We start from the raw sequence: 26512 nt of genomic DNA on the forward strand, positions 1-26512 counted from the left end.
CAGTGTAAACAACTTACTCGTGCATGATTTGTGCTCATTCTGGCGCAGGCATCAATGCTCTCTCCCAAGTAAGCTGAACAGAACTGTGAAAGTCCTTTCTGAAATGTCAGCTTGCTGGGGATGTGGAGCTAGTGATAAATGTTGCAGATTTTCTTCAAACAGAACTTCTCTGGGTTTATTGCTACATTTAATTTAATTTTCCTTTTTCCTCTCTTTTCTTAAATACAGCTCTTGAAAATCAAACAATTCAGTCTTGGGCACACCACGTACCTTTTTTCAAGATTCTTTGGCATAGTACAAATGTAACTGAAATCAGAACCAACTCATTGTTTTGGGAAGCAGTTCACCACATAGTCTATATTGCTTGTTACTCACTTTCCTGTTTATTATCATGGGTTAGATGTAGGTGGTTTAGAGAAAAAAAAAGTGGAAGTTACATAAAACATGTGGGCCAGATCCTCAAGGGATATAAACTGTTGTACCATTTACAGGAGGACAGGCTGTACCAAATCAATGTGTCCTTTGTTTTCTAATAAGATCCTACTGCACAGACTAGAAAATGGATTTATTTATTCTGTAGCACTGTGACCTTGATTAACCTCATCTGTAGTATCCATTTCAGTGAAAGAGCTAAAACCTATGCTGACTTCAAAATGTTGCTAAATGTAGTATATGGCTGCTCATGTATCATTTGCTTCTCTCAAGCCATTTTCTGTCAGCAGAGAGGCAAGCTAGATGTATGCTCTGGGTGATTCCCATACCATCATAAGCAGAAAATTAAGCCAAACTGCTGTAAAAGGTGAGCTGTCAGGAAGACACTGATTAAATACTTACCACCACAGTCAGCCCACATCGCATAATGTCATGTTTAGAGGATTTCAATCTGTTTTCAAATTGGTGGCCAGTGCCATGGGCTCAATTGAACCTTCACTCAGACTTTGAGAAGTATACTCAGATAAGCTTGGCCCTTTTTCATCTCAAGAGAATTTTATTTCAGTATCATATAGTACAATACAGGAAAACAGCAATTCTTAATCTGTAGCTTGCTCTTGCACTACTAAGCTGTTCTCACCAAAATCTTTCACAGGTTCTTGCAGAGGTACTGCAGACACAACAATCCATTGTGGTCACACTGAGGTGTAGCTATCTGTCATGCAAAGAATGGAAAAGTGTGAATGTTTAGAAATGATGGGATCTGAATTACCTAAATAAAACTTTGCATGAGAGACCTTGGAGCAACAACTGAAGAAGTAATAATAACACTGTACTCTATATTTCCCCTCCAACATTGGCAAGCTTCATCTTCAACATTCCTGTGAGAAATACATCCACATCTAATTTTGAAGCACTGAGATATTATCACTAATAACCAACTTTATTAATCCTTTCCAGAATGGAGCAGCACACACTGGGACACAGAGATGAGGCAGTCCTTGTCCAGAGGGATCCAGCAGCAGGACATCAAAGACAACTGAGACAAATGAGACCACATTATGCAAATGATTAGTGGGTTCCATAGTTTTATTTTATATTTGGCCTTCCTCTCTCCTGACTCCCCTAATCTTGGGCTTCCCTTGCTCAGCTTTCCCCTTTCACCCTGCTGCTTTCCCTTCTCCTTCCCATTCCTCCCTTTCTGCTGACACTGGTCCTAAGAGCCAGTACTGAGACAAGTCAAAGGTGCTCAATACAGCCAAAAGGCTGAAGGATTTCCACCCTGGGAAACAAGAAACCTTTGTACCCTTCAGAACACTGGATGGTCATTTACAAGCATCTTTTACTTTGTTTGAGCCTGTTCCTATTGGTGAGGAGACTGATGAAATAATCCTAATAAGCAAAGATGTTTTCTAATAATGCCTCTAGACATGACACTGGAAACAGGATGGTTAATGGTCAAATCCTGCCTCCAGTGATGTGGGCAGATACTTAGTGACTGCTGATATTGTATTTTGCTTCAACACATTTCCTTCATCTTTTTACAGTTACCCACACACAAAACTCCCCTTTTCTGTTGACCAGTGCTTCTGAAGACAGCCAGAATTTTATTACTTATCCAGATCAGGTGTACCAAACTCAGCAGCTGGTGTTTCCCACCTTGAATCCTTTCAAAAGTTGTCCACCTATCACATGAACATGAAAGTTCATCTGACCCCAGGCTGCCTATGTTGGAAATCTACTCTAGTTTTATTATTAAAAACTGTAAGCAAGACATTTCCGGAAAGCTGTGAAAGACTATTCACAAGGGCACGTAGTGACATGACAAGGGGGAATGGCTTCAAACTGAAAGAGGGCAGGTTTAGATCAGATATTTGGAAAACATCCTTTACTATGAGGTTTTTGAGGCATCGGAACAGGTTGCCCAGAGAATGGATGCCCCACCCCTGAAAGTGTTCAAGGCTGGACTGGATGGGGCTCTGAGTAACTTGGTCTAGTGGAAGGTGTCCCTGCCCATGGCAGGGGGATTGGAACAAGATGGTCTTAAGATCCCTTCCAACCCAGACTGGCCTGTGATTCTATGATTTAATGAGAGCTGGGCCACAAAACACTGACTGCACCTGTGGAAAATCTGGCCTTTGTTGCAACTTTTAATTTCAACAAATTTCAGAGTTTTGCAAATTTAATTTCCAGCTCACATAATCTGTAACCTTGACAGTTAAGTGAAAAACACTTCTAGTACCAGATTTTTGCTAGCCTCAGAGCTACACATGGTCCAGGTATTTTGACCTGGTCTTACAGAGGCTGTGAAAGCTTTTTTGTTTCTCGACAAATGAAAACTTTTATGCACTGATGACTGTTCCATCTAAAGGCATACTACATAGCAGCAAACAGAAGTAATTTTATGGAAAAACTTTTGCATATGGCTTGAAAAAAAACCCATCAAGAATTGACAATGACAGATGATCTCCCCAGTGACATTCAGGAATAATGCAGTTTCACATTTATATCAGGAAAAAACAAACAATGAACATATTTAAATAATCATTAAAAATGAGATGCCTGGCACAAGGCAGGTTTGAACCCTGTTCTGCCACACATCTTCTGGAAATCTTTTCTGGATATTATCTGAGGCCTTCTTATTTGCATTGCTCAAGAAAAAGAACTGTAATGGAGGTTCACCCAAGCAAAAGGTTCTCTCAATGGAAATCATGTGAAAGGACATTTTTCTTGTCTTCATGTTTGACATTCAGGAGTAGTGATGAGAAAAGGCAGGCACAGGAGTCTTTCAGAAAACCACCAGAGAGCAGTGGCAGCATTTCATAGGGATGTGAACCGGTCATCATCTGCTGCAAAGACTCCATTAATGTGGCCTGCTTTTAAATCCAGTGCTTCACAAGGAATCCCATTTTCTAGTGTCACTTCAACTTTCTCTTCTAAATTTTCTCTCTCTGTTGACTCTTTATTCTTTCTAAAAAAAAGAAAGAAAAGATCATCTTATTCTCCTGACCTGCAGCACTCCACCATGATTCCACAGAAAGAAAATTGCATATTTAGTGAGAAGTTTGTCATAGGTTATGCTCACAAAGGCACAATCTGGTGTACCTCCTTGTTGTAGTAAATACACCAAATGCGTGTATCTAAATGCAGTAGCTGGGGAACCCACAGGTTGGGAGCCCCAGTTTATCAGTTTGAGCTCAGAACTGGAGAACAGAAAACCTTAAGTAGACATGTTTCAAGTACGTTTTAAATATTATTTCACCTTCTTATTCTGCAAAATGACTAGAAGGTGCAAAAGAAAAGCTAGAGCAAAACAAAATTTTAAAAAAATCTCTAAATCTGTTTGGGTTTTTTTACATGGGGAAGGTCTACACTAAGAATGTAGTCTGACCCTGCAATATATGTCATAGATCACACCCCATGATCGGTACAAAATAAAACATATGTTTTAGAAACAGATCAGTCTTAGACTAACTATAGCCTCCAAATGTGGAGACATCCATGACATCCATGATTACCTTCCTCAGAACATTAATAATTGCTTTCTTAGGTAATCTCAATGCTGCAAATCTACATTTTTTTTTCTTCAAACTTCATTAGCAGCCACCTTCCTACCCAGTACGTTATACTGTTGTTTTCTAGATCAAACAATTGCATGGCTTTCGCTTTTCCAGACTCCAGCTGTCCCAAAAACCTACTATAATAGTGGTTGAATAAAATTATTTACATTTAAAACATCCTAAAAAATATTATCTAAAATACAATCATTAGAAGATGTAATAAACAAATATCAGGTCATGATGTTCCTTCAATTCCAGATTTATTCTGACCTTGGGAACAATTAGTTCTTAGCTGAAAAACCTGCTGTACTTTATGGCCTGCAGCATCAGCAGTTTCAGAGGACAAGAAACTCAAAGGTCAGGTGCACTGCTTCTTCCTATCTCACAATGTGCACTGTAACAATCTGACTCAGGAAAACTGTAAAAATCTGACTCAGAGTAACTGCTAATGACAGAGATATCAATAATAGTAAAATTTTATAGGCCTTTGGGAGATTCTTCACATTAAAGACTTGTTAAAATAAACTTGGGGTGTACTAGCGGAAACCTCTGACCTCTGGCTGCTCTCACACTGATAAAAAGGAGTGTTCTTTAACACAAAACTGTGGGGACAGAACATAAAAGTTACTAAGAAGGAGGTTCAAAAGAAATGAGAGGAGTAGAAGGTGTGTGAAACTCATTACCAGAGGAATTCAGAGAAGCTAAAAATTTCCATGAATCCAAGGGGTGACTCAACGCTCTAAGTTAAGGGAAGTTAAGGGAAGAGAAAGTTAAGGGAAGAGAAAACATACAAGTAGACCAAATCAAGCTCAGGAAGGCCAACAGCTGCAAATTAATTCCTTGGAGAAATAATATAGGGAAAGACCTTGTGCTGACTCTGTTTTCACACTTCCCAAGGCAAATTTTTATGGTCTCTGCTGCAGATGGGATTTTGGGCGATAAGGGGAGACTCTGGGCTAGTTCAGGATGGACTGCAGAGGATGATCCTGCCCTGGGCATGTGGCAAATCTATTGCTGTAGGGGTAGGTGTCCTATTGCTGCAAGGATAGGAGAACAAACACAAGGCTGGGAGACAGTGTGTCTGATGCAGCTCACTGTAGGCACTGAATTCAGCAAATCTCTCAGTTCAATAAATGATGCATGAGTCTAATTCAATACTGAAACTCCTTTGTAAGCCAACTCACCTTCCCTGACACCCTGAGCATGGACAGCCTGGAGCACGTGCTTTTGGTCTTATCTGAACTGAGGTATTTACACAGTATTTTAAAGACCTTTAAAGACAAAATGCCAGATTTATGAGAAGCCAACGCCATCCTAGGGATCAGATTTCCATCACAGCTTACTAGGCAACAGAGTTCCCATTACGTAAGCTCTGGACAGGCTTCTAAGAAAACTAATTATTGAACATGCTGAAGCCTTTGAAAACCTGGTCACTTACTTCATTGTCTGACAAAGAGATCAGTGGTTTTGAAATCCTTTTCTCTGATTTTTTTTTTTTTCCAAGAAGCCAAATAACCTAGACCATCCCTTTTACCTCTCCAGTCTTTGCAACAGTAGATAGAAGAAATATATTCTTGGTTTACCCTCTCTCCTACTTCCCCACCCCTGCCTGCAGTTGTTATTGATGTGAAAGGAGGGTTACAGTTCAGTCACAGATGGACCTGCTCTGAGGAAAGGTTTTATGTAATGGTAGAGTACAGAAACAGAGGGAGAAGTGAAAAAAACATAGTAACTAAAAGGACAAGAGCATGAGACAGAGAGGGTGCCAAGTGAGCACAGGCAGGCAGCAACAAGCCATATTAACAGCAGTGTGATGATAAGAGCATGCAGTTTGCACCACATTGAGGGGAACTGCTCAAGTTCAGCTGAGTTATTTTGAAAATACAGGGGGAAATCCCGTCTTTTAGCATGATATGAAGCACAAGCGATTATTTTAGTTAGAAAAATCCCAGCTATTAATGCTAGTTTATTTTATTACACTTATGTGAAATGTTCAAAGACCCCCTTAAAGTTAGGCACTATAAAGAAACACAGAGCCATGATACCACAGAGGGCAGGTATGGGCTTCAGGTAGCAACATCATTCACTTTTACAGAAGAAGTTGCCTATGTTTGGGGCATGAAATAATTCAGTCCATACAACATGGTTGTGATGGGGCTTTAACTATCCACAGACTCCAAATATCTTCCCAGACTCCTTCCCCAACAGTATCTTTTATCTATTGTTTGCTGAATTTTGTGGGGTTTTTTTAGAAAACAGAAAGGCCTTTTGGAAATTCATGTAACTCCTCTGATTGCAAAATATAACTGAAGGGAGTCTGATTACACTACTAAAGGTTCTCTGTGAGAAGCACTTAACCTTCACAAGTGTTGTTCTGAGGTCTTTTAACATTCTTCAAGGTAATAAAAAGGCAGGAAGGAGAAGTCTCTGAAACACACCACTTTTCATATATGAATTCCTTTTCCTGATATATTTGGGGATATAATCCATTATACAGTCAATGATTTTGATATTATCTGGTTATCAGCAGGAATTTACCCTTTTTCAGTTCTTCTGCTGTTCCTGTAGGATTCTATTGCTGAAGTCATAATTTTGTAGCCTGAACTACAAAACTAAACCTAAACTCTGTAGCAGCCAAAAGCATGGCAGAAGCTGAACTTCTATGGCAGAATCTCAACTCAGCTGAGAAATTCCTATTCCTTATGCTCAACTCAGAGCCAGCAGAGATGTCAGGATCAAAACTCCACCTGATCTCTGTGTTGCTCCCACATGCTCACACCAAGGAAGCATGAATACCCTTCTCTTTTTCACCAGTGCCACCAGGACAGAAATAGAGAGGAAAAGAGAGTATTTCTCTCCTACCCTGCCACAAGAAAAACTCTTAAGCTCATGGGGAGATCTGCCCATGGACCTGTGAAGGGCTGAGTATTTTGAGCTCATCAAGTCATGGATGGTAAGTGAAGCCCCGCTCTGTTCCAGTGAGCAGGCCCTCTTCAGCCATACTTTAATAATCACTGTGTGCTCTACTGAGTCTTCTCAAGGTGCAGCAGTACAGGTTTTTTAGCCCTACCAGCTTTTGACACTACTGCCCTGGAAGGGACACAGTCACTGCCAGCCTTCCCTCTCCTGGTAGCTATGTAGGTGGTCTGTGAGAGGAGACTCACCCCTGGCACAAGAAACCTTCCAAGAAATGACATCAATTGTCTGTTTAAAGCTCATCTCTTATTAGGTCTATTTAAAGCTCATCTCATATTCTTACACTCTCCATTTCCTCGTTACATCCCAAAATTACTATTGCCTTACAGTTAAAAAATATAATTCTTTTCCTCAGAAAAGGAGAGATGGGTTATCTTTACCTAGCTAGGGAAGGATGCACAGCATTAATCTGTCTGAGGCTGCTCTGAAACACAAAACCAGCTCAGCTGACCTAGCTAATCAGTATTCCATTAAAACAGAAGAAAGGCTAGGCTGCTTACTTCTTGTGTTTCTGAATCCCTGAAACAATGAGGAAAACAATCCCAGCCACAATGAGACAAAGAACAACACCAAATACTATAAGCCAGACAGGTGTAGGAGGGTCAACAGGAGGTGATAAGGTTGAGGTTATCTTCAGGAACTGCAGCGTTTTGTCACTCAGTAGGAAAGCATTGTTGATTCTGTTCCGGTTCATCCTTCAGGGAAAAAAAAAAAAAAAAAAAATCACAACTCTTTATAAAGGTATTTTACAAGTTAAAAAGATAGTAGAAAATAAAAGGATTTTTCATGAATGTGCTCCAAGTTAGGCAGGGCTGAATATCATCCAGCATGATGAAGAAAAGGATGTTTTCCACCTTTAGGGGATCAGCCTCTTTCTCAGGCAACAAGACAAGAGGATATACCCTCAAACTGCACCAGGGGAGGATCAGGTTGGACAACAGAAGAATTTTCTTCACTGCAAGAGTGGTTAAGCATTGGAAAAGGCTGCCCAGGGAGTGGTGGTCACCATCCCTGGAGGTGTTCAAGACACAACTGTTCATGGCACTTAGTGCCATGGTCTGCTTGACACAGTGGTGGTTTGGTCAAAGGTTGAACTTGATGACCTTGGAGGTCTTGTCCGACCTAAATGACTCTGTGATCCATGATTTTATTATTCCTTGATTCTATGATGTTGGCAAGATTACACAGACCTTGACTATAACAGAGACCTCAGTAATCCATAGACATCCACACACTAAGAACATTTTGAACACCAGACTTTTGTATGCATTTATCTGAAAAACTGGGAAATACGGATGAGACTTGATGTATGATATTATTATTTATTTCTGGTTTGAATCATGTCCTGAAGACATAGTAGGTTGTAAGCTGTAAGGCTGGCTCTGTTGTCTTGCTCATGCAGCAGTCAGGTTTAGCACAGGAGTGGCAGATCTACCCTTCAATGCTTGCAGGATTTACTTACAGCTGCCCCCTAGTCCCTCAAACTGAACCATCTTGCATGTTATGGGCTGGTACATCTGCCCCTGCTGCTGCAGATTTTCTTAGATACATGAGGCACAGGACACAACCTGGTCTGGAAGAATCCACACCCATTCCCAACATGTCCTTCTTCCCTGCAGGATGAAGCTAAAGAGTTCTGTACTTTCTATATTTTTTCCATTTCCATATGAGAAACTGTAAGGCTTAGAAATATGCTTTTTCACAGAAGCAGTACAACTGCTATCCTTACTGGATATCTTCACCCATTTTCAATGCCTGTAAGTGTTTCACTGCCTGTAAGATATTTCTGGATCTAAATCTAAGCAGGTTTCAGAGGCTTTAGAAGTATCTTTCATCAGCTTTTTCAAAATGTTAAAAATTTTTAAGCAAATGGATTACATATATTGGTCTTGAGAGATTCTTTTTGATAGCAGTCGTATGAATTAATACAGCTCTTTCTGGTACCTAATTGAATTCATTTACCACAAAGCAATATTTCCTTAGAAAAGATGTACGGGAAATACAGGTAAAATTTAACAAACTTCTCTTCTTGGAAATCATAATGTTTGGCTGTCCCTTAAACAGGAAGTTCATAGCCTTAATGGAAAGTCAGCATTCCTGGACAGAACTGAAAGCCAGGGCATGTTTTAAGACTCATAACGCCGTAAGCTGTCTGCCATTTAGAAAAGATTTCCTTACTGATATGAAAGGATCATTGTGAACAGCTGAAATAGGCATTGTTTACCCTCATCTAGTGGCTTGTGTTTCAGAATTATGTGCTGAAACACATGGAGGCAACTACAAGTGCATTTCATGTTTGTATATGCATAACTATATGCTGTGTATGTTTATGCAAAATCTTGAGTATCTGACATGGTTTACCTTCCTCTTTATTCTTACTTTGTAGGAATCTCATACAACAAAATTGTAGTCCATGACTAGCGTTATGTGCTACCCTAACATGAAGAATTGTAATAAAGGTTTTACATGGAAGCCTCAATCAGAAGCAACTGAACAAAAAGCACTTTCGTTTTATAGACCATTTCATTTCTTGTTTTTAAATTAGTTAGGAATTAAAACTTTTCATAAATAGCATATTCTTTATCAGGTGACAGACAACATTTAAAAACCAAACAATAACACCATCCAATTTCTGTGCCAAACAGGGCACATAAAAGATTTAAATAAATCAGCTTACGCTACTGAATGTATCAAAGAATAACAGAAATGCAAAACCCCCACATTCCAGCACTCTTACAGAGAGCTTCAGTGAATAAATAATCTGCTTCCTCCACTAATGCTATGAAGCTATTGTTTGGTGTCTCTGTAGGAAATAGTTTAATCTGCTCATAAGCTTAAATTAATCTTTCCAAAAGAACGCATACTCATTCATCAGGAATTAGGCATTACACCTCCATAGTGATAACACAAATTTTCAAGACAGAACAGAATGTCTGAAAACAAAGAGATCCATTTTCCACTCCATGCTTGAGAAATATATGTGTGTTATGCTGCTTGAGGGACTCATCCCTATAAACCCCTGGTGCAGGTTATTTTGGACCATTGAAGTCAGACTATCCCTTTTTTTCTTTTTGCCTTGTCAGCTCCACATTCTTCCTTTTACTTGCTCCAGAATGTGATAGTAGAAGGCAAAGTGATTTGTAGTGCACTGTATTTTGTACAAGCAATGCTCAGCTGGGATATTGACTGGCATTCTAGAAGGAGCTGGTATGAAAAGAATGTGAGCACAAGATTGCTTAAGCCAGGCTGGGACACAGCCAGCTCTGCTCATGTAGAGTTCACAGGAGCACTTCTCATGTGGAAGCTGACTTACTTCTGAATTAAGTCAGATGAACTGTCAGCGAGAAGCACTGAAAGGGAGCCCATGGTCATTAGCCCAGGTGTAGATGTGCATGTAGCATGCAGTAAAAGCTAAATTATATTAATCCCACCCAGAAAGTGTGCGCTTCCATTACCTGTCTCACTGAGAAATGTGATGAGAGCTGGATGAGAGCAGTGTGCCACACACTGGACAGCACATAACAGGTAGGGCTCTGGAAAGGGACTAGATTTCTTCAGAGTCTCCAGCATCAACAGAGACTCCTTCCAAAGTTATAATTCCAAGGCTCACATTCCTTTCATTCTGTGGGACTGTTAAGCATCTTCTAATCTCACATTCATTAAAGAGTACTGCACCCTCAGTGTTTTAGCAACTTGGATTAGTTCATCCTTAAAGAGGCAGAGAGCTCATTCATAAAAGGCCCTGAGAGAAAAAACATCCTCAGTAGACAAGGAAGAAAACATTGCAAGAGCAGTGACTGTACCTGATGGCTGCCTCTACCTCACTTCCAGGAACAGTTGTCACATTTTTGGAAGAGTCTGTGACCACAAACCAAAAGGACACCCGGTCTGTCACATTGCAGAGCAGCACATTGGAAATTCTGCAGACAGTTAAAAAAGTCATTTTTAAAGAAGCATGGAAGGAATTATTGAAATATTTTAGACTTTCTTAAAATATTTCTCTCAACAAAGGGGGAAAAATGTCTTATTTTTAAAAAAGCTAACAGTTAATACTCAAGAAAGAAATACCACTCACACATTTCCCGTTTCCCATATGATTTTAAAGAAATCAAGCTTATGAAGACCAAATGAGTCTTCAAACAAATTTCTAAATCTACTACAGACTTTCATGGTCTTGGACATACATTTAGTGCAATCAAATAGAAAAATATATATTTAAATAACAATCATCATTGGCTATGACAAAGGCCATATAATGCAGTAAGTGCATTGGTGAACTAAGAATTCTGGTTTTGACAGCAAATACCACAGGAAGCAGTCATTGAGAATTGCCCACGTGATTGTTAAGTGAGTGCAGTTCTTCTACATTTGTTGGAGAGAAGAACGGTGGAACTGATGTTATAGTTTTTGACATCTTTGTTCACAGAGCCAGGCACAGAGTGCATGGAACAAGCTAAATTTAGTAATTTCTACTGGAATCGGTCTCTTCCTTTTAGCTTGTGCTGTATCAAACATTTATATTATCTATTTTAAAGGAAGATTGCTCAGTTTCATGTGAAGTTAAATGTGGAGGGGCACAGGCAGGCAGCCTCTCATGGCATACTAAGAAAATAACCTGCGAAATGCCTTTTAAACGCGATTTTCTTTTCAGATTTCTTCTGGTAAATGGTGGAAACATCAGAAAACCCTCCTGGAATGACACAATCACGAATATTTAAGCAAAGGAATTGAAAGCCGTCCCGTTCCAGGACCGGGACAGGGCCCGGGCGTGCCCCGCGCTCTGCTCCGCAGCGCCACCTGCCGGCCACGGGCAGCACCGCCCCGGGCCCGCGGGAGCCGCGACTGGGACTGGGGGGGCTGGGGGCACTGGGGGCATTGGGGGGACTGGGGGGATTGAGGGAATTGGGGGGATTAGGGGGGACTAGGGGGACTGGGGAGATCGGTAACACTGGGGGGACTGGGCAGACTGGGGGGATTGGGGGGACTGGGGGGATTGGGGGAATTTGGGGCACTGGGGGGACTGGGGGGATTGGGGGAATTGGGGGTGAGAGGGAGAGGAGGGATCTGCTTGTAAGGCAGGTCACAGTGCCTCATTATGGGTATTTTGTAGAAATGTTTTACTTCCTGATGAAAACATTTTTTGAGTGATTTTTTGGATGCCCCAGGTAGTGCGATAGATCATTTTACAGAGATCTATCATCCATCCTTCTATCTATCTATCTATCTATCTATCTATCTATCTATCTATCTATCTATCTATCTATCTATCTATCTCGTGAATCATAGAAGAGCTTTGACTGAAAAGGACCTTAGAGATTTATTCCAACCCTCATGCCATGGGCAGTGAGCTTTCTACTGGACCAAGCTGCTCAGAGCTCCATCCAGCCTGGCTTTGCATACTGCCATGGATGGGGCATCCACAGCTTCTCTGGGCAACCTGTGCCAGTGAGTCACCACCAGTAAAGAATTTCTCACTAATATCTAATCCAAACCTACTCTTTGCCTTTGAAGACATTCCCACTTGTCCTGTCATATGCCTTAGTCAAAAGTCTCTTTCCATCCTTCTCATAGGCTCCCTTCAGGTACTGGAAGGTGCTATAAGGTCATCCCAGAAATCTCTCTTTTCCAGGCTAAGCAAACTAAATTGTCTCATCTTTTCCGGAGAGGTGCTTCAGTCCTCTAATCTCAGAACCACAGAATAATCTGAGTTGGAAGGGACCCACCAGGATCATTAAGTCCAACTTAATGTGAGTCCAGCTTATGGGAGTGATCCACACAGGGATCAAAGTCACAACCTTGGCATTATTTGCACCATGCTCCAACTGAGCTGATTTCATTTTGGCTCTTTGAAGCTCGCTCCAACAGTTCCATGTCCTTCCTGGGGATCCCAGAGCTGGATGCAGCATTCCATGTGGGGTCTCACCAGAGCAGAGCAGAACAGAGGGGCAGAATCCCCTCTCTTGCTCTGCTGGCTACAGTTCTTTGGATGCAGCCCAGGATGCAGTTGGCTTTCTAAGCTATAAGCACCCATTCCAGAGAGATATGCAGTAAAATGGAAAGCAGTGATTTTGCAGAGCCAAAATGACCACTTTTACCTCTCTAGAACAGCATCAATTTTACAGAGAATCTTTATGGATAAAAGAGGAAAGCCATCCTCTGGAATTTGAAAATATGTTCACATCAGCTGCTGGCAATAGTCAGAAGATGAAAGCAGATTTATGCTTTGCAAAACAAAAAGAAAGCACAAAATTTACAGGAGAGGGGTAAAATGCCTACGTTTGGCTGGTGGCTGACAAACTCTTGCTGACTTCACAGAATATTTAAAATTGTAACCGCAGAGAAAGTTTTCTATCTCGGTGTTTATAACAGTAGGACCCAAAACTCCATGTTTCCAAAGTTCCTAAAGCTGCAGCTTCTGCAGTGCAATCAAAAACCAGGCCAGGTGGAAAATCTGAGTTGGTGTTGCCCTGCAGATGTTTTTGAAATGGGATAAGAAAGATTGATCCCCTAAGAGAAAGATAAAGGCAGACAAGGACTGGCAGAACATCCAGACTGTCATACCTTCATTCAAAGACTCTTCAAGCTAGGGTCTTCCCTAAAGTGCCATGGTTTTTAGCAGGAGACAAGGCATTCAGTCACCACAGGGGTAGCATCTCTCAAACAGCACTGAAACAAGGGGCAGCAAGGATTGCACTAAGATATGTAAATTTGGCTTCTTTTCTTTTCCCTGTTGTTACTAAAATCCTTCTCAATTACAAGCATCCAAACTCGGGTTTCAGCCCCATCACTTTTTCATCAGGGGAATACAAATGCCATAAACCCTTCCAGGCCCCAAAGAGAATAATCCCACTCATGAGAAGTTCAAAGGGAATGAGTAAACACCAAAACAGACTGGTTCAACAAGCACCCATGTGGCAATTTCTGTGCAGTGGCGCAGTTTTTTTCCTCCTATGCCATTTGTTTGCAGGTTTGATTCACAACAAGAGAACCATTGCAACTATGCCATCACACTGTATAGATATGAGAAAACTGGCTTCTCCAGGCTACTACAAATATACTACTAATTAGGTGTATTTGTAAATATATATGTGGATTTTTTTTTCCTTTCCTTAGCAGTTGATAGACTTTTGACACGGGTTATATAGGAGACTGTTATCATCAAATTGACAAAATCTTGGTTTGGCCTTATGGCACCATGGCAAAAGTCCAAAATTGCATTTCCTATACCACACCAGTGAGTAGAGTGCAGGAAACCCTGGCAATTCCTTGGCCTGAAACACCATAATTGCTCCTTATGGAGATTTAAATGATTGCTTATGGGTAAGAAAGAGCTGTCAGAGAGTCAAAGGGAGCTGAGTGCCCACAATGGCTGTTAGCTCATGGAAGAACCACAGTCCCCAAGTCCCAGGTGCCTATCTCCAGCTCTCCCAAAAGCATTACGCCTCTTCCAACACTGGGCCCTGCAGATGCATCTGCAAAGGAACATTATTTTCCTCCCCGCAGCCATGGGATTACTTTGATTTTACAGCTTTACTCCAGACTCTTTTTTTTTTTTTTTTTGTTCTAAATGGTCACAATATTTTTAGTATCAAAAAATAGCCTGTCTTAGGAAGATGGATAATGTCAATGAATTTTTTTTTTCTGCTCATTTCGTAAAGAAAATTTCAGCTTTTTTTAACTATAAATGGGAGAAAGATGTACCAAAAGTAGATTCTGTTATTTGAATGAAAACAAATGTGTTGATATTCTTTCTGCTCTAAAGATTAACTAGTCTCAGGCCCAGAAGAAATGCATATTATTTCAAATGAGTCACAGATTAGAGAAACCAGGGTTACTAACACAGGCTACAACAATCATTTTTTAACACTGAGAGATCAAAGGTTGGCTTATGTGGCTCATGACTACATGAATTGAGAATCAATTGAAAGGCCATATATAAAGCAGGAAATAATGGGGTATTAATTCTGCATTGAAAAAGAAATATTTATTTGTAACTCTATTAATATTTACTGAGTAATGTGATTGATTGTAGCTTTCTTCTGCTTTGTGCAAACTTGAAAATTCGACAGGCTTTTCAAACATTAAACACTGCTCCATGATTTATTAAATTTCAGTTTGGAAATTAACTTTAGAGAGCTTGAGATGTAACGTGCAATCCTCCCCATTCTGTGCTGGGTCATTCAGTGGTTACACAAGGGCAGCAACAGCATCAGCAGCTGTTTGCAGCAGCACATTGAAATGCTTGTCACCACAGCCTGGCTTTTATCCACCTTCAGAAACCTAACAAGAGGTGACTTCAAATATCAAAAATTGTGGGGCAGACTGCAACAATGGTTATCCTGATCTACCAGACAAATTATTCTGGGGCTTGATACAGTTTGCTGAAGTTAATGGCATTTGTGTCTCATGTGGAAGTTAGCTGTGGCTGTGAGTTACTTCAAGGCTGCAGGTGTGTTAGAAATTCATGGCATTTTAAAGCAGAGGTTTGTCACATCCAAACTATGGCCATGTGCATAATTTATACCCTGCCAGCATCAGTATTTAGTTACATAAAATAATAGTGATCTTTTTCATAGATTTTATTTTGATAAAAAACCTTCAATTAACCAGATGCAAAATTACCTTAAGTTTAGATGCTACCAGAATGCAGTCACAAGCAATTTGTTTGTCCTTATATGACAGAATAATTGGTCATTGGTCTTTTACATCTCCTGAAGAAAATCTGTTGACATTTTCCTGCAAAAGCTCGTGTAGTGAAATGCAATTTATTTGCCACCAGTGCAATTTAATTTATTTGCTACAAGCTCCTGCTTGTGCCTCCTTCTTCACCACAGTGAAATCTCCTCACCAGCTCTGCCAGGGTGCTGTTCCTGTGCACAGCATGCTGCTGTTCCCTCTGGGATGCTGGCTGCTCCCATAGCTCCATGCCTGCTGCAGAGGGAATGGAACAGGACAGAACTCCTTCCTTCCAGCCGCCAGCCCCAAGGGTGGGGAAAGCAGTGTGTTATTTCCAGGAAATCTAACAGGATGGAGGCTTTCACAGCCTTCCTGCTCCCATGTAACAGGCAGATTATCTGAGGTGTATTGGGAGGTTCATCTAGCCTCTCCATCACTAAAAAGGGACTCTGAGGTCCCTTGGGATTTGAGAGAGATCTTTGCATAGGAGACTCTTCAGCCTGTTGCCTCGGAAGTTATGTCAGATCTCAGAGCAGCACAGCTCCCCTTCAGGTGACATGCTGTCTATAATGACCCCAAAGGTGTCTCTAAGTCCTACATGAGTTATCAGTTATACCTCCAATATAACATGAGGGTACACCTCATGAGGGGTGTACCCAAGTTAAACCCCATGAGAAAGTCAGATACCATCCTAAAAAGAGGTAAAGATCCCCACAGCTGGCTGATTCCAAATATTATACTGACTTCTCTGACCAACTTAATATCAGGGAATTATTGATGTATGCAACAGCACCTCCAAACTGGAGTAACACTGGCATCATCATATTTGTCCCTAGGAAAAACTCTCTAGATAGGAAACTGAATTAATGAGTATAAATTCTATGATTGCCCAGAGTGGGTACAGATAACTGCCATTAAAACTTCTACTCCTTCCATACTGGCTTGATTTTTTCCCATTCCTGCAGCAACTTTACTTTAATCTGCAGAAAACCACAGTGCTTGAAGAGAAAAAAGATCATTTGCTCCTGACACAGGTTTTTGCTGTGTGAAAGCAGCATGACTTTGAAGGAAGAGAATAATTTAAAAAAAGGACCCAGGACTAAAATAAGTATACAAAAGTGAATCTTTATGGAGTAGATGCTGAATGAAAAGTCTGCTGCCTTGAAAACCTACATAATCATCTGTAATTAGCTTGTATCTTGAACTAATTTTTTTAAGTGCCATTTTAATTGGGTTGAGTAGCACACTTGGCTGTTTTTGTTAAGCTCGATGCAACAGCTCTTTTGCTCAAAGGAGACCACCTCTGAGGAATAAAAATGAAACAGCAGGAATCGAACACTCCTGTCACATGGAGAGGGAAATCCCCTTTTATTTAAGAGAAAGGCAGCAGCCCCAATAATCATCATGTGACTAAAGTTAACTAATATCTTTTCAAATGTGGAGTATGCTTCACTTGATGCAATGACAGCCTGAAGCAATTTTATTTTTAAGTAAATTGAAAACCTTATCCTTGTTAGACTACCAGAACTGTCAATCTTTCATTTCAAATTGAAAAACAATAAAAAAACTAATAGGCCTATGGAAATGCACTTACAAGGTTTTTCTGTTAAGAAAGATAAGAGCATCCTGAAAATACAGCTTGCTAAGTGCTCTGTCTAATCTGGTATCTAATTTCATAGTGTAGAAAGGATCAGAGGCAGGCAAAGAACACTCAATACCTCAGGGTAGATTTAATCCCAAAACCAATTAAAGGCTGATTTCTATCTGCACTACAACATCTGAGACTTCGTGATGGTAGGTAACTCAGGGGTTTTGATATCAGGGATGGGAATGCAGAGCACAGCACTGGCATAGCTATCCACCTCCCAGGGCTCTGAGTCAGCTCATCTTCAGCACACTGCTGAAGCTGAGCTCTAAGGAAGGATGCACCAGAGCTGCTTACTCAAAGATCTGTGCTGCCTTTCCTGACCTCCCAGGGTGTCCCTTCACCTCCTCCAGAAGGTGCCAAAACTGCCTGCTGCATTCTGCTGCAAGTGAACTGGCACCATCCCACTGAGATCCACAGGGACATTGTTTCAAAGATTGAACACTGTTGAAGATGGAGACAGTGTGATGCTGAATATGTATCTGGGTGTCAGAAGTACAGTGGAACAGCCTCCTTTTAGAATCTCTACATAATGATTTCTACAGCTCAGTACAACAGAGGACAGGTCACTACATGCAGCATTGTTAATATGTATAAGGCAAATCCAAGCAGATGCTTACTGAGTTGTGCTCTTGCTGGAATATCTTCTCATTGCAAAAGCCACCATTGCTTTGAAGAGGTACTCTTCATTAGCATCCCAGGCATACTGTAAAGGGAGATGAAAAATAATTAGTTTCAGCACCAGTGCTGGCAGTACAAGAGGGAAAAGAGTTGCTGAACTTGAAATGCTGTATTGATCAAGAAAATGAATAAATTCTCTGGTTGTGCTAAGAAAATAAATGCCCATTATTTAGTGAGGACAAAGGACTTTTTTTAATGGAAAAAAAAAAGTGTAATAGAAACTGTAATATAAATAATATAAACTGGAAAGAATGTTTCAAAAAATTGAATTAACTGAATATTTCTGAAAGCTGACCAAACTGGAGATGTAAAGTTTATTATACCAAAGACTAGACATATTATTAGAATTCTCCCCACACAGCTGCACTCTAGCCTTGCCTCTTTTGCTGGAGAAACTCAGTTAAAGTAGAAGGTTTAAATCCACCCTCTAAGACTATTTAGCTCTGGCTGAAAATAATAATAAAAAAACATTGTTTAAGGTGGTCTCTGGGAGTTGGACATTAGGACACCAGGAAATAAACTGAGATTGAAGCCTTATTGCTGCACACTGTCCTGATTACCAGAAGACTCAAATATATTAAAAATTATTATACTGCATGTGAGATAAAAGAGAGAAAATAGCATCCTTACTACCTCAATAAGAATGTAGGCTCCAAAAACTGTTCTCTGTTGTCTTGATGAAAAATCATACTTTCATAATTTAAGTTTTCTGAGACAGCTTCACTGGGTTCCCTTGGGCTTTCAATCACATATGCAATTCTAATGACCTGTAAGAACTGCATCTATTACATTCTTATAACAGGAGCCATGACTGAGGCATACTGATTGAATTTCTTCCCCTTTCAGCAGATTACAAAGATTATTATTTTCTTGGAATTATATTAAGGGAGGTTAGAAACAGCTTTCTTCAGTCAATCAGAACACAAATCTAATCTTCAACTTTCAGCATTAAAAAAATCTGCTCTGTAACCATCCAAGCCAGAAACCCAGTGGTGTGGACACTTAGCTCTGTTGTCAACTTGGACCTACTTTTTCATGGTCCTTTATAACACATTCAAAAAAACAGCAATGTACACCAAAAAGCAGTAGATAGCATTGAAAACTCCAAATCTTAATTTTGGTTTTTAAATTCTGATTTTGGGTGCATGGAGATGCAATCTTTCCACAAAAAAAAAAAAAAAGAAAAAGAGAATCCAACTTTCAGGTATCTGCAGCCCTCATGTTGTACTGGCATCCTGGGAAACTGAACAGGGAAGGATGGAGTAATTTAAAGGGCAGAAAGTGATCTTATTTATCATCCCTACATGAATGTTGAGTGAGAGATGAGATAGGACAGGGACATCAAAGCTGAGGCAGCAGACAACTTGAGCAGCACCAAAGTGAAGCTGCACTGCTGAGAACCTGGGTTCTGACTCACCACTCTTGCCTTGTGAATGAAGGGGGTTGTGAGTATACTGTGACAATGCTTGCCAACCTGGGAACTAAAAATGAAAAAACAAAAAAAAACAGAGAGAAACTCCTTGGAAAAAAGTTATAAAAATATGTGTTTTGATCCCACTGCACTGATGAAAATGTGAGAGTAATGAGAGCAACTAGTACTGAAAGAAATAGAGTGTGTAGTAAAGGAATTAATACCGATTGGAGCATAGAACTATTTATCATCATTTTAAAGATATCTGTATTTAAACCATGAAGCACAATTTGCATTACTAAAAGGGAAGATCTTTTTTTTTCTGTGTGGCACAATTGACTGAATCCCTACATGCCATCTGCAGTCTTTGAGCACAGGTCCAAAAGGACAGAAAAGATGTAATTTGTTAGCCAGTGAATTAAACCAGCTGTAGAGATAATTTAATCAGTTGTCTTCAAAATAGATAATGATGAAGCACACTCCATTTCATGCTCACATGGACACAAATACAATGCAGCACTACCAAATGCATGTACTCAGTATGTTTATGTTTAGTGCAATGCACGTATACACGCACAATTTGTCACAGCTCTCATAAATAATGCAGTAGCTTAGCACTTCTTTAAGTCAGAGTAACAAAAATGGTATCTCAAATCAGGGAAGATAATTTTTAGTGAGGAATTCCAGGCCCAGTTGAAAGAGTAGGCACTCTAAGAGTAGGAAAAGAGTAGGAAAAGAGAATAAATAGAAAACTGTGAGAAAGAAGGGGAGGAGACTGGTAGAGAAAGCTCAGCAGAAATCAAGGGTCTGCCTGAGTCAGGAGATGATATTGCAGACAGCCTCCTCGGCAGAAGGGAGAGAAGCCCCAGGAAAATGGAGACTAAATAAGAAGTAGAGGAAATGGACATGGCTGTGGGCTTCAGGTGAACAAGAACATCAGCACATGACTGCATACAGGAATATACAAGGGGGAGGCAACATAATGAGGAGGAAAAGTAAGGCAAGAACAACTTTAAGCTAACAAACTGTATGAACTCAGGAGAGCAGGCATGAATTTCCAGAAAATGTTTTCTAATCAGCAGCTTTCTCTGATCAGAGGTGCCAAGAAACCTTGAATCATTTGGATTGGAAGGGACTCTGAAGATCATCTAGTTCCAACCCCCCTGCCATGGGCAGGGACATCTTCCACTAGACCTGATTTATTCTACTACAGGGCTTTATCAGCTTCATCTTTATCCTCCAGATGCAAAGGCCTGGAGCACAGCTGATGACTGATGATCTCCCTGTGCACTGCAGCTATTGATGCACACTTGCTGCTGCTCTAGAGGAAACAATAAACATCATTTGCAACCATATTTAAATATAATTTGGAACCATATGCTGTAAACATAACTGTTAGGAATGAAACACTACATGATGGTATCAGAACTGTTAAATTTACAATCTTCATTGTGCTACAAAGGAACCAACACAAAGATGTTGGCTCAGTTGCACTTGCCATCCTTTATACATTAAGGAGGAGCAGAATTGGACACAGCTAACTGTGAAAGGCAGTCTTAAATGCCTCTTACTGAATGAAGAAGATGATGACATAATGCATGAAAGATGATGAGTGAAGGTTGCACATGGGGTGAAATGCTGTAATAGTGCTGCAAAAGACAAAATTTAAGATATGAGAATATAATATTACAAGATTCCTCTGAGCAAATTGACCAGATTTCAGCATTGACCTGGCTTTGAGCAGGTGAGGACTAGAGACCATCCAAGATCTCTTCCCTCCTGATTGGTTCTGTGTCACCAACATGTTTTATGAAAAATCCTTTCCTTGGGATTTTTCCTCCTGAGAAGCTGAGAGGCCTCAGGAACAAAATGTAAAAAATTATTATCTGCTGCTTTGGAATGCAACAGGTGGATCTGTGATTGGTCTCATGTGTTTGTTTCTAATTAAGGGCCAATCACAGTCCAGCTGTCCAGACCCTCTCAGTCAGAGACAAGCCTTTGTTATTCATTCATTTTCAATTCTTAGCAAGCCTTGTGATTAAATCCTTTCTTGTATTCTTTTAGTATAGTTTTTAATATAATATATATAATAAAATAATAAATCAAGCCTTCTGAACATGGAGTCAACTTTCTTGTCTCTTCCCTCCTCCTGGCACCCCTGCAATCACCATCACAGTTCTGTGCTTAACTTTACAGCCACTCAGACTGCAGAGTGGCTACAGACACACAAACACACTTCTGGATCCCATCTGGTGGCAAAACACAAGGTGCATGTCAGCCTTCATCCTCTTCATAGTCTGCCCTGGAAGCAGCCTGAATACATGAGCCTGAAGGGAAGTGCACCGTCTACTTCATCTGGCTGCAGCCCCTGAGGAGCCAACTCTTTGACTCTTATGGTGAAAATGAGTGATGACACCAAATTACACAGACTTTTCAGTGCCCATCACTTCTTCTCACTCTCTAGTTGCCTCTGTCTCTTTTGAATTAACTCTCCATCTCTCTGCTGGCTCCATGAACAGAAAGCAACTAGTGACTAGCAGCTATTCCAGAAGCCACTCATAAAGTCAAAACCATCCTCACAGAGACTGATAAATCACCTTCCATTTAGGCCTAAAGGCACCAGGTTTCCTCCCACAGATCAGCAAACAACACCTCTGTCAAGTACACCCATTATTTGCAAATAAAATGATAACAGCTGATTACCTACTGCATCAGAGCTGGTCTTTCCAGCTCCATTGTGATAAGAACTAAATAAATACACCAAATGGAACTCCCTGCCTCAGAGTACAGCTTACCTGGTGAACAAATAAAAAAAATTGTGTTCTGTTTTCATCAGTCTCCCACACAGGGGATGGCATGCACTACACCATGAGAAAAGCTGCACCAACCTATTTCCTATGCCCCTGAATGTACACCGGAGTTATCTTGCCACTCCTAGAGAAAAATTTCCACAGTATCTTGGCTTTCTGTTATCATGGAGCTTGAAGTGACCTGGAAATGAACCAAGCTGACCATGTCCTGCTGTGACACAATGACAGTATTACACTTCTCTTTGATAAATAAACAACACAAAGAATTAAAGTGCCCCAAATTCTTTAACAAAATTAATTTCAGTTTCATAGTAGTTTCAGTTTTTAATTTCAGTCATTCACAGAGAAGACTGCAATGGCTATGGAAAGGATCTACTACCACCTGCGTACTCAATAAATTGTTTATTATTTGTGGATGACTTTCTATGGCATCATACCACTTTCAGCAAGCTGTTGTTCTAAAATGCTGTTCTTGACTGTCCCATTCTTTGAGCTTTCACACACTTTGTTCTATGACATAAACAACTGCAAAAAACCAATAGACTCCTCAGTTATGGCTTTTTCCCAAGCAATATAAAGTGTCTTCAAGGGTAATGATTTGTCTCATATCCTCTTTGAGTTAAAAACAAAAAAAATTATAAATCATCAAACAACATCCCCTTATTTTACTACAGCTGGAAAAGGAAAAGGCACTAAAAAAGGGCATTACCAGGAACTGCAATTTTTGTTCTTTGTTACTATGTCAAACCAGATTAAATCAAAATATTAGCACTAATCATCAAGAGGAGCTTTAATAATTATTTTGACATATTTTCAGCCATAGTATTACTCTATTTTTAATAACTAAAAAAACCTGGCTTGCACTACTGTTTAATTAAAGTCTCCCACCCAAGAGAATTGACTTCACTGTGAATTTTTTTCACTGTGAGATATTTACTTTAGCAGGTATCTTGAATATTTCTTTGTACTTTGTCTGGGTTATAAAATTACCACCGAAATTTCAGTCCCTGCTAATGTTAGTTTAAATTACCTGAGCCTTCAGGGTAATTTTAGAACAGCTTCTCCAGTCATAGGGAGTTTCTCATATCACCAGTCTTTTAAAACATGTAACCTACTGCTTTTTGTTTCCCAGGGCTCATAACATGATCAGACATCCGAATTACAGTGGACATGACTGTCCAGGATGTTTCATACTTAATTTTCTGCCGAGCCCTGTTAACATGCTGCAAATTTGCTCTAAGTATTCAAAACTACTAACAAAGTACTGGCTCTGACATATTAAATAGTGCCTTAGATCAGGAAGGACCACTCAGTCATCTAATGTCCCAATCTCTTATGTAGCTCTCATTGTTCACACCAGTATTTCTACATTAAGCCCAAAGATCTGAATTAAGCCAAAGCATTTCATGAGACAAGCCTGTGCACCACAGGCAGAGAAGAAAGGCCACTATCTGAAGCCCTCCATTAGCAGGGAATTGATGAGACATGCTTGAATGACCTCTAAGTTAATGCTTGTCTGAGAGCCTGACATAAAGTCCCATTTCATAAAGACCTAAAAATCTTTTCCTGCTTCTCTTCCTAGACATGCTTGACTTTACAATTAGCACTCCTGAGCAGAAGTACTTTTCCCAAAATACAGACTTAGATTTATGCAGCACTTCTCATGCATAAAGCGTAACATCCTTACTGCTTTTCCAGGGGAAAAAAAATCTTTGATCAGAAAATTATCTTTATGAACAAACAAGCTTTATATTTCTCCTAAAGGATGACATTTTAAGGAGTGGGCTAGTCAAATGTCAAGAAATGGAGGCCTGGATCATGACTTGAGCAAACTATTACAATAAACATTGCAGAATAAATTGCTTGTGTCGCATTCACAAATTGTATAGTATACATTACTTCTATTTTGGCAGATATTGAGTTAGGAAGAATATATGAAGATATTTTACTTACTGCATTATCTCCCAAAGCTGTTTTGATACTAATCCGTACTTTGAAAGCATTCTGTGCATCTGACAAAAGAGAAAAAAGCAAACATATATTGCTAGCCACTCAAAATAGGATTGTAAGACATTTGCTTCCCTGATTATTTCCCAATTGTCAGTTTCTAAATGTGTCTTAAGAAATCACACGTTTAGGAGAATGAAAGTTACTTGCATGAAAGAAAAGCCCAACAGAATCTCAATGAGGTTGAACCACCTTCCATACTTAATTTGCAAACTCATAAAAAAAGAAGTGAATGCTCAGCATTTCAATCTTCAAAGTGAAGACAACCAGTTAAAATAAAAATCTTAGAAGCTGGCAACTTTGTAGTTTAAACTGATAGCTACTTTACTTAAAGAAAGATGGGAATCAGCTCCAAGTCTTACCTGGTTTGCAGAGCTCAGCATGAGCAATGGCAACTACAGAAAGTATAAGCAGTAAAGCCCGTAACATCCCGTCAGCATGGAAAGGCTGAGGCAAAAAGAAGTGAGTCTCCCCTGTAAAGCACTCTTAAACTTTGTGTGACCCAGGATTAAAGCATCAGGAGCACAAGTGAGCGACAAAGGTTTAATAATTAACCCCCGTTATTTTAGCTAAAAACAGGCACTAGAAACAACTGTCGTCTGTTAGCTATTTACTACCTTTCTCTGTCATAAAAAAAAAAAAAAAAAAAACAAAACAAAAAAACTGCAACAAGTATGTAATTTTCCTTCTTCCTTTTTTAAAAATACAAACTTTTACAGAGTGTTCCAGGCCAATCTTTTTTTCTCACAGGTGTAGTGTCAGACACACAAAGTGTCTGTGGCATGTCACACCAGAGTAGCTGGCAACTGCTACCCACAGGAGGCGAATCTGAAGCTCGGCTGCCACTAGATCCCAAAGGAAGCTGCCACCTGTCTTCCACGGGAAACTATCTGGCCCCACTGAGGGTCCTTGAGGATAAAGAAAGACTGGGCACCAAAAGAAATGTGTGATGAATATAAAATACCTGGACCCAAAAAACAGGGCTCAGGCATTGCTCCTCACTTGCCCTTGAACTCACAGCCCTTGTGAAGAGCCAGCCTGATGGGCACAATGCCATGTCCCCCCAGCCCCATTCCTGTGTCCTTGCTCAAGCCTAGCAGAGCAAATGCCTTGCTCTACACAAAAACACCTTACATCTGAGGCATTGCTTTGCATGAAAAGAACTGTCATATGTAGGGAGAAACACTTTTTTCCTGTCAGAGGCTTATTATGGTAGCAACTAGAATAAGCAGAGGTGCAATAAAGGACTTAGTAGGAAGCATGTTGAAAAGGAATGTATTTTTGTTTTGTAGACATGACCCACTGTGTATATGTGTACACACACATGTAGAAATATTTTAATGCACTCTGCACTATTAATCAAATGTTTACCAAGACAAATAAATAAATGTGGAGGAAAAAGAATTCAGAAACTGAAATTTATTGCAGGTATTTGAACAGTGTCTGTAATCTAGGCAGCAAGACAGGATTACTTAATTTCATTATGTTGCTGTATTCCCCCTGTAGCCACTCTGATTAATGGTTAGTTCCTACCTTGAAGATCATTTCAGAATTACTTTCAGTTTGGTCCTTTAGCACCAAGAAGTGTCTTGAGACTGCAAACCCGAAGAGCTTCACATGAATGACAAACAGTAATAAAATCTGACTTAACTCTGGACTGAATTTAAGAAAAACAATAACCAATATTTACTGCATTAGATACGCAGACTTTCAGGTAACAGAGAACTTACTGTTTCAGTAATTGAAACTGTTTTTAGAGGCCACTGTTAAAGGATTTGATAGCCCAACTTTAAAAGTCATTCACCAACCTGATTCCCAGGCACTTCTTTGCTCTCACTAGGCAACCCAGTCTGAGTACAAAACTATTGGATACATTATCTGCTCAGATGTTCAATCTATGCCTATGAAAACAAAAAAGTGATGCATTCATTTCTAATGACAGCTTAAATTACCATGCTGTGCACATGCACATCAAAAGGAGCACGCTGAAAAATGTACAGATATATGAAGGACTATCAGGTATCTGTAGCATTTGTAACTTAAAAAAATCTTAAAAGAATGTGAATGCAGTCAGTTTCATGGCAAACTCATGTGCGTTGCTTCAATGGCAAACACATGAACTTTTTTCTACCTTTGGGGGAAACACTGAAGAACTTGGGAAGAGAAAAGAAAAGCCAAGCACTCTTTCCCTGCTGCCAGAAGTCAAATGGAACTGAGTGTGATACACAGCATCACCACTTCTCCCTGCTGTAAAACACCACAGATGAGTTCTTCCCCTCAGAATTGCATGGGGCCAGTGTCAAAGTACAGCAAA

At 40.0% G+C, this 26512-nt stretch overlaps 1 protein-coding gene across 1 annotated transcript; it reads right to left on the reverse strand.

The window, feature by feature from the left end:
- Window positions 1-968: 968 nt before the first annotated feature.
- CLTRN (collectrin, amino acid transport regulator) lies at window positions 969-25018 on the reverse strand. The gene is made up of 6 exons (XM_059839810.1): window positions 24561-25018; window positions 24145-24203; window positions 17910-17995; window positions 10772-10888; window positions 7469-7663; window positions 969-3403 (listed from the first exon to the last, which is right to left on the reverse strand). Exons 1-6 carry the CDS (start codon window positions 24625-24627, stop codon window positions 3253-3255), a joined length of 675 nt encoding a protein of 224 aa, XP_059695793.1. The 5' UTR covers window positions 24628-25018; the 3' UTR covers window positions 969-3252.
- Window positions 25019-26512: the final 1494 nt, after the last annotated feature.

Source organism: Haemorhous mexicanus, chromosome 2 (assembly GCF_027477595.1).
Source record: "Haemorhous mexicanus isolate bHaeMex1 chromosome 2, bHaeMex1.pri, whole genome shotgun sequence".
In the NCBI taxonomy this organism is placed as follows: Eukaryota; Metazoa; Chordata; class Aves; order Passeriformes; family Fringillidae; genus Haemorhous; species Haemorhous mexicanus.